The sequence below is a fragment of the Chrysochloris asiatica genome, unplaced genomic scaffold (genome assembly GCF_000296735.1).
Source record: "Chrysochloris asiatica unplaced genomic scaffold, ChrAsi1.0 scaffold00010, whole genome shotgun sequence".
Classification (NCBI taxonomy): Eukaryota; Metazoa; Chordata; class Mammalia; order Afrosoricida; family Chrysochloridae; genus Chrysochloris; species Chrysochloris asiatica.
In genome coordinates, this window is record NW_006408528.1 from 33,466,825 (window position 1) to 33,476,524 (window position 9,700).

Below are 9,700 nucleotides of genomic sequence, written 5' to 3' on the forward strand. Positions count from 1 at the left end.
CACTCGTCTGCTTAACCACAAGGTGGGTGGTTTGAACCACCAGCCGCTGTATGAGAGAAAGCACTGACAGTCTACTTCAGATATGCAGCCTTGGAAACCTAGTGGCAGTTCTATTCTGCCGCTGATTGGGGTTTACATATATGTGCATCGGTAACGTGTATTTCATCCCATTGGTCAGCCTGTACTTACAAAGCCATATGCATTCTAAACTAGCTGAGCTTTGCTTAGCTCTTTGTGCCTCCATATGAATTTTAGAAAACTTGACAATCAATGTTTGAATCACATTTGAATTTACAATTTTATAAATTAACCTGGAGAAAACAGACATGAAATTGAGCATTCCTGGCCATTAATGTCATATATCTTCTTTCATAACTGTCAATTAAATTTCTTATCTTCCTATAAGATCTGATACATCTTTGGTTAAGAGTTATTATTGAAAATTATTGAAAACCGACATCTATTACAGTTTTTAATTCTTTTTCCTGTGCATGGCAAGAAGCAGCAAATTCTGATTTATGGGCCAAAGCTGTCCTGAGGCTTATTTTTTTTATTCAGCCCAGAAGCTAAGAATGACTTTTATAGATTTTAAGGGATGTTAAAAAGAAGTAGATATGACAGCAGCTATATGTGGCACAAAATACCTAACATATTTCTTACCTGGCCTTTTGCAGACAAAGTTTGCTGATCTCTGGCTTATAGGAACAAAGTTGATTTTTTTATAATTTGTAAAGTCACTTGGATGTTCTATATAGATCATTCCATAATCTGTGACTTCTAATTTTCCTTTCCATCTTTTTAATTATTTTTTTCCCCTCAACCCAGTTGATTAAAACCCTCCATCAAACTGCTGACTAGAAGTGGTAGTAAGGGTGTCTTTGTCTTATTCCTGATTTTAAAGTAAATAAGGTAGCATCATTATGTTTGCTCCACATTTTGAAAGGTACCCTTTGTCACACTAAGAGTATACTTTCTACTCTTTGTATCATGAAATATCACTGAATTTTATTAATTTGGTTTCTATATTATTAAGATGATGACATCTTCTCTTTTAATCTACTAAAGATTCTAAAATTACATGAAACAATTTTCTAATGTTGAAAATCTCTATCCTGTGGGACAGAACTTCAAATTCTTAAAGAATCCTGAGTTATTAGACCTATTAAAGCTGGGAAAGCCCCCAAGAACATGGCCCTGGGTTACTCTTCAAACCTTAAATTATAATTCAGCTTTAAATTAACTAACAGGTTAGCTCAAAAAGTAAAGATTGTCACTTTTGAGTACTGTGTAGTTTAAAACAAAAATAAAAAACAAGACAAAATGGTCAACAGCTATTTTAAAGCATAAATGAGAAGACTGAGGAACTACTGGAGGTAGTTAAAAATTAATGGGAATGAAGTAACTTGAACATAAATAATTAGAATGTTGACACAATGTGAAAAATATATTGAATGCCACTATAAATTGTGGAAGTGAGATAATGTTCTGCTGTGCATATTTTCATCAAAAATATTTTTTCCAAATCTTTGTATTTCAAGGATCAACTATCTTGGCCATGGTGTATACATCCTCATTACATTGCTGGTTTTCATTTTGCTAGTAGTATATTGAGGAATTTCACATCTAAGTTATTAAGTGAAATTAAGTCACAGTTTCTCATTTTTATAGCTTTTTGGTGTTATTATCAAGATTACATTAGCCTCAGCAAATTAGCTGAGGACTATTTCCTAACTTTCTATTCTCTATATCTTCCCTGTATGATTGTTGTTGTTAAGTGCCATTAGGTCAGTTCTATTTCATAGCGACCCTGTAGAGGATTTCCTAGGAGCGGCAGGTGAGCGTGAACCACCAATCTTGCAGTTCAAACCAGGCTTGCAGCCCAGCACATTGATTCTGTTTAAGATTAGGATGATCTTTTTATTTGAGAATTTGGCAGAATTCACTTGCAAAGTGTGTCTCATGGATCTGGCAGGATTTTTAAATTGGTGGTAGATTTTAAAATTTCTGAATCAAGTACTATGCTATTGTTATAGGTCTCCTCCAACTTTTGCTTTCTTTTTGACTCGGTTTTAATAAGTTTTGTATTTCCACAAAATGGTTCACCTAAGTTTACAACTTTAATGGCATAAAGTAATTCATACTAGTATCTTATTTTTTTTTTCAATTATGTTAGTATTTACAGTTTAATACTATTCTACTTCTTCTTTTAAAAATTTATTTATAAACATTTTCAAGATTCCAAGTGTCTGGTCTTTGTAGCAAATGGTCTCTAGGATACCAGACATTTGGTATAAGTGAAGGTTAGTTTGTGGCTCCTTTTATAAACTGCCCATGTGACTAAAAAGAGTAAGTATTCTACACATTTAAAATACATATTCTTCAATTGTTTGGTGTTTTAAAGCAGAAAAGTTTTCAGGTTATCTAGAATATCATATTAGTTGAAATGAAAGTTTACACTGTATTTTATAGCACATTATATATTTTAAGATCCTTTTGTGCTTCCTAACTAATCTTGGTTACTGAGCATTTGTTTTCATAGTACATGGCAGTCAAGTCATAGTGACAATTCAGATATATGAAATTAAAGATTATTAAATGGGAATAAATAAATTCATGGGAAAGAGTGTAAAACAATGTCATAACTCTAGATACTCATAAGTTTGGTTTGGAAAATAGAGGAAATCTGATGAATTGTAGAAAAAATAATTACTATATGTTCATTCAACAGACATTTCATGATATGCTTATAGCACAGAGATGAATAAGATGCATTTATTTATTCAACTGGAAAAAATAAACTCAAAAAGCGAACTTCACGACTTTGGCTTAGATATATTTTTACTTTGATTACTAATTATTAGAAAGTTTTCTGAAGCTTAGTATTTATATATTTGATTGTATTGCATATTTCTATATGGAACAACTCACCTGGGCACAACAGATAAATACAACTGAGATAGTCAACAAGAAAGCAGATGAAACAATTACATCAACTGATCGCTGAGGACCTCGACGCTGAAAAAAGAGTAAACAGTTTAGCCATTTAAAAACATATTCACTTTGAGTACTACACAAAGGATGCTTTGAGATAACTGAAGGAAGGCCTAATTTACATTTGAGAGTTAGGAGTGTGAATCCGCAAAATCCTCTTTGTGGAAATGATATTTATAACAAACTAAGGGGTATAATGGCACAGGCAGAAAAGTGCAAAAGCATAGAGAAGGAATATAATGCAATCAAAGAACGAAGTAGTCCAGTGTGGCAGGGAGGAAAATATTTCAAAATGAGGTTAAAGAGACAGGTAGATATGGCAAATGTTAGATCATGAAGAATTATATAAGCCCTGTTAAGAATTGTTCTATATCCTAAGAGCAATAGGAAATCTCCAAATAGTTTTTTAAAAATTATTTGATGAAATCAAGTTTTAAAAACATCATTCTGGTGGCAGATTAAAGACCTTATTTATGAGGAAATATGAACGCTGGAAGACCAGTTAAGAAGCAGCTACAGTAGTCCAAGCACAGATTATTGATGGCTTTAATTAGCGTGGTAGAAATGGAAATAAAGATAAGTAAATGGATTCAAGATATATTTTGGAAGCTGAAAGGATAGGAATTGGTGACATATTGCATGCTGGAAATATGAGAGAAGGAAGTAAGTACCAAGGATGCTTTCCAGGTTTTGGGTTACATGTTTCCCTCACTGAAGTTTAAGTTCCTAAGGAGAAGGACTGTCCTTTGCATCAACAGTGAATGGCATATTGTTAATATTAAATACATGGTTGGTTGGTTGTTTATGTGCCATGGAGTCGGTTCCGACTCATGGCAACCCTTTATAGGTTTCCAAGGCTGTAAATCTTTACAGGAGCTGAAAGCCTCATCTTTCTCCTGTGCAACAGCTGGTAATTTCGAACTACTGACCTTTAGGTTAGCAGCCCAACTCATAACCACTATGCTACCAGAGGGCATTAAACACATGGTTACTGGATACAATAATCAATGTATGAAAGAATGCAATACTAATTAGGATTAATAAGGAATGAAAATTTTAGATGGATTCTTACTATGTTAAGAAATCAAATTTATCCCTCCGTATAACAGAAAAGTCAAAGTGAAAAAATAATCTACATTAATTTTTAGCATTTCCCAATTGAGACTGAGTGAGTTGAATTAGTAAATTAATAATAATTAAAAGAAGAATACATTTTTTAAATACCAGGGTAGACAAATAGCACAAACTTTTTTTCACTTCTTTACTTTTTACTTCAAAATAGAAAACATTAAAGATGTAGGTTTGTCAGAGAGTATCTGGTCTTTGGGTCAACTTTTAATAAACTTTAATACAGAGCCAGATGGTGTTTTGAATAAGCGGCATTTGAATTTGCATACTTACTCCACATATAATGAAGTCCACTGATAGCTAATGTAACAAAAAAATAATCCTTAGATCACTAATTCATTAAATAGATGCAAAAGGTCTCACTATCTCAGTCTTGCCTAGAAATTAGGGAAAAAGTGCTTCTTAAAACTAATTCAGATGTTTCCCCTGACCCCCAGAGTTTTCATATTTTATTTCCCTAATTAGGAAAATTATTTTTAAAATTAGAGAAAAGAATAGGATAAAAATATTTTAAAATAGTAATTCTTGTTAAATGCTGTTGAGTCATTTCCAACACACAGCAACCCTGTGTAGGGTTTCCAAGGAACAACTGGAATAGGCCATTGGTTATCAGATTCACTGATTACTAAGCTTATTTTTTAAGTAGTGGGCTCCCTCTGCTGGTTTATAATAACCATTCTAGGAAGAGCCAAGATCCTTAATCCAGTTTGTGAATGAAGTGGTGGGATTTATGAACAAGCATAAATTTAGAGCAATCTGACCTTGAGTCATCTACCTAAAAAGCATTAAAACCTTTTAGACTTGAAATATTTTACTGTAAAGTACCAGTTAGACATTTATTTCAAATTTTTGGCTATGGAACAAAAAGATCACCAAGTATGGCTACGCAGTACCCTGTAAGTGCATACATGACCAAACATTGAGCATACGTAGTAACAAATAGACTGGAACTATAAGAGCGAGCCAGCATGTAAGAGTCCTTTTATCACTACCATTCTACCTTAAGATAGGAACGGAGAGATAGCCACATTTTTATATTCTGTACTTTCTTCAGCCGGAAATGTGGAACCTCAGATTTTCGTGCTCTCCTTGCAGATGTTAAATGTCCAAAGAGTTTTGCAAAAAGTAATCGCTAAAAAAAAGTAAGATGAGAATTAATTTCAAGTAGATTACCACAGAAAAAAAATCAACAAAATATGGATGCGAGAATTGTAATTGGTTTCCTAATACAAAAACAAAAGTGAAAAAAAGTAAGCCAAAATGATCTAACAAAATACTAAATTGCTTCATGAATCCTTTGAAAATTATGAAAAGGATAAAATATTCTCTGTTCAGATTATTATTATGCCTACCTGTTTATAAGTCCTTTCTGCTACACAGAGCAAAAAAAAGAAAATCCAAACAAGGGACACACGAACCACAAAACTTATTATAACCATAGAAAGAACTGTAACATCTTCATTAGAACCAAATGCAATCATGTAAAGTTCTGAAGCAGAATGTGCTGTGAGTTGTTCCAAGTCTGTAGCTTGAGAGAGCCGGAAAACAAATGGAGTTAAACCAAGGATTAGAGAGATTGCATTCCCAAACATCTGGTATCCTATTCCTGGTATATGGCTGTTGACCTTTACAAAATAAGAGAGAGAAGGAAAGAAAATTAACAAACTTTCTCTATAATAAAATCAATTCCTAGTAAGCATTACTCTTTTTTAATAGTTAAGTGAAATTTTGTTAAAATATATTTGTCTTCATATAATAATGAAATTTAAATTTACTTAAGTTTAAAAAGTTTATTGCATGCATTACTTAGGTCATTTTTTTTTTTCAGTTAAAACAGATTATCATCAGTTTTGTTTTTCATTTAAAACAGATTATTATCAGATCACTAATTCATTAAATAGATCTAAAATATCAGACTATCTAAGTCTTGCCTAGAAATTAGAGGGGGAAAAAAATCTATCACATTATTTCAAAAGTTAAAAATATTCACAAAGGTTGCAGTGTTAAAGAGAATAAGGTGCTCTCATATGCATTTTTAAGTTCAACTCATTAAAAGTAAATTCCAGGATTATACTGATTTATAATTCTTTTTATTAAAGAATATACAAATGAATACCTCCTTAAATTCTATAATCACTTCAGAAGACAAAGTCTGTTAGAATGGGAACAAATTCAATAAGAGAGAAGGAAAAAGGGTAGGGAATAATAAAAAAGAGAATCTGAAATTAAATAATGGAAAAATATGTTGTTGTTATGTGCCGTGGAGTCGGTTCAGACTCATAGCGACCCTATATAGGGTTTCCGAGGCTGTAAATCTTTACCGGAGCAGAAAGCCTCATCTTTCTAGTGTGAAACGGCTGGTAGTTTCGAACTGCTGACCTTGAGGTTTAGAGCCTGATTAGTAACCACTACACTACCAGAGCTCCTTATGGAACGATATGTTGTTCTTGTTAAGCGCCATCGAGTCAGTTCCGACCCACAGCAACCCTGTACAGGGTCTCTAAGGCTGTAAATCTTTACGGGAGCAGAAAGCATCATCTTTCTCCCACAGTGCGGCTGGTAGTTTCGAATTGCTGACCTTAAAGTTCACAGCCCAATTCGTAACCACTACGCTACAAGCAGGTCCAATATACAAGATCAACAGAACCAAAGGCATTTTAAAATCATCTACAAGGGGACTTCAAAAAAGCTCATGGAAAGATTTCATTATATTTCAATTCCACTGTCCTGTGAGCTTTTGGAAGCCCCCTTGCACAAATACATGCACAATATGTAACTTTTAAAATCTATATTCTAAGTAAGTCAGATGAGACTATTATAAATTAAGTGATCTGCTAGTTCACAGGAAATTATAGAGATCTAAGTCTCCAGATTACTAGCTGACAGCTTCTAATTGCTCACACTGAGATATGTTACAGGAGGCATATTAATTTATAGGACCATTTACTTTAATTCCTGTCCTACATAAAGTGCAGACAACAGTTCTACACTAACAATATACCATTGTTGTTGTTAAGTGCCATTGAATCTGTTCCAACTCAAAGTGACCCTGAATAGCATTTCCAAGGAGAGGCTGGTGAGTTTTAACCACTGACTTTATGGTTCAAACCAACCTTACAGTCCAGTGCTTTATCCTACAGCGCCACATCAGAACTCCTATATATACAATAGAAATGCCATAGAAATTTAGGATTGCGAATCAGATCATGCCTAATTGTTCAGGGAAGCCAGGTACACTTAAACAGAGTAATATCTAACAGGAGTCCTGGTGTGGTACCATAGGATAATCACTGGACTGACTACAAGGTCAGTAGTTCACACCCACCAGTGGCTACTTGGAAACCCTAAACAAGGTCACACTATGAGTCAGACCGACTTGATGGCACTTAGCAACAACAATATCTGATAAAAGGAAAAATAGAAATTAAAATTACAACCCATAGTATTTTTTTACTTCAACAAACTACTCAAGACTTTTATCACTAACTAAAACTTTATACATTTAAACAGATAAGCAAGTATAGACACAAATTTTCTAGCATGATTTTTTATTTTGTGTTTTAAGTACTAATAAATTAATGAACCTGTAAGAATGTTTCACAAAAATAAGTCTGCATCAATACTGTTTACATCTAGCATTTCGTCAATTTGATCCAATGAAAGCAAAAGAAAGAATAATATATAAAAGTTAAAGTTTAGTTTGTATCTTCTATCCTTGGGCAGAGGAATGCAAATACTAAAATACATTAAGTAGCTGGGTAACACACACATCACTGTCTAAATTACAAACTTAGCCAAATACAACCAAATAGCTTTTTTTTTTTAAGCTTGAAGAAATTAAGTGAGTAGGTTATAAATATAATATTCCAGTAAGTATTTAACATATTAATAATGACCTAGACTTAGCCTTGAACTATAAGAATACATTTTTAAACTTATTCTATTAAAAAACAACTTACTCTGTTCATTATCATTCCACTGATTTCAAGCACAGACATATCTGCTTTCTTGCAGTCATTGCCTTCCCATACTATAGCACTGATTTTTTCTAATCCCGGGTGGGAACTATGGAGCCAGGGCAAATGACTCTATGAAAAACAAATAGAAATTGGTGAAGACATTCATCACACTTTATAAATATAGCATATATAAGTGCATATACAGTTGTATATATATGTGTATACAGATACAATTGTGCAGAGACAAAATTTTTAATATGTGAAATATAGAAACTGGTGGTTCATTGACATTTCATAAACAGACAGACCGTGGTGGTGCTAGTGTGCCGTGGAGTTGGTTCCAACTCATAGCGATCATGTATAGGGTTTCCAAGGCTGTAAATCTGTATCAGAACAGAAAGTTTCATCTTTCTCTTAAAGAGCAGCTGGTAGATTTGAACTGCTGACCTTGTAGTTAGCAGCCCAACTTTTAATCCACTAAGCTACCAGTTGTTGTTAAGTGCCACTGAATTGGTTCTGATCCATAGTGACCTTGTATAGGGTTTTCAAGGAGCGACTGCTGAGCTTGAACTGCCAACCTTGTGGTTTAAAACTGACTTTGCAGTCCAGTACATTAATGCACAGCTATAAAACAGAACATGTATTTACATAAACACAGACACTTTTAATGATATTAAAATTATATTTTAAAACTAGCTAGAATATACATTGAATAGATGACATAAGAAATTGTAGAACTTTCTGTAACAGATATCAGGCAACCTATTGTTAAAAAATAAACTCAAATGTATCAGCAAAATGGCTTAGTTTCTAATCTATCTACAAAGCTACTAATTAATATTAAAAGAAATAGATAACAAATTGTTCATATTACTGATTTTCCAACTTACAAAAATGCAAAATATGACAGCTAAAATTTGAATTTGAGACTAGTGATATAATCTCATCCTGAAAGACTTTTCATTACAAATCTACCCTGAATAATTCATTTACTTTACTGGTTTTTAATTGAGCATTTCTTCAAAAGATAACTTTTCTTCTTCCCCAGATACTGTAATATTTGTCCTTCGGTGATTTCACTAATTTAAATCAGCATAATATCCTCCAGGTTCACCCAGATATTGCAACACTCATGAACACAAGCACATTGATTTAAAGTGCTTTCCCATGCCATGGAGATATTTGTTTTTTTCAATGTAAGAAAACAGAAAACAAATTGAAAGCTTAAGTATAAAGTCGTTGTTGCTAAGTGCCATTGTGTCGGTCCCAATTTGTAGCAACCCTGTATCGTTTTCCAGCATCTGGTGACTTTGTACTGCTGACTTTGAGATTCAAACCTAACTTGTGGTCCAGCACTTATCCTACAGTGCCTCAATTTGGGTTTTCTTATTTTTAGATTTATAAGTAAAGAACATTGTTGTTAAGTAACATTGAGTTAGTTTTGACTCATAGTGACCCTGTATAGGATTTCCAAGGAACAGCTAGTGGGGTTGAACTGCTGATGTGGTTTGCAGTCCAGTACTGATCCTACACACAGAGTCATTGTACCAAAAGGAAATGGTTAATGTTCAACCATTTCAAGAGATACCATATGAACAAGAGCCAATGATACTCAGAGAGGA

General features: G+C 33.4%; 1 protein-coding gene across 6 annotated transcripts in view; it reads right to left on the reverse strand.

Moving 5' to 3' along the window:
• Positions 1 to 9,700, reverse strand: part of PHTF2 (putative homeodomain transcription factor 2) — a 196,694-nt gene that overhangs the window by 8,114 nt on the left and 178,880 nt on the right. For all 6 annotated transcript variants that reach the window (XM_006834354.1, XM_006834353.1, XM_006834352.1 and 3 more), the window contains 4 exons: positions 8,079 to 8,207; positions 5,472 to 5,744; positions 5,120 to 5,251; positions 2,929 to 3,015 (listed from right to left, as the gene is read on the reverse strand). In XM_006834354.1, coding sequence (XP_006834417.1) covers positions 2,929 to 3,015; positions 5,120 to 5,251; positions 5,472 to 5,744; positions 8,079 to 8,207 — 621 coding nt within the window. The remainder of the gene's footprint in view (positions 1 to 2,928; positions 3,016 to 5,119; positions 5,252 to 5,471; positions 5,745 to 8,078; positions 8,208 to 9,700) is intronic.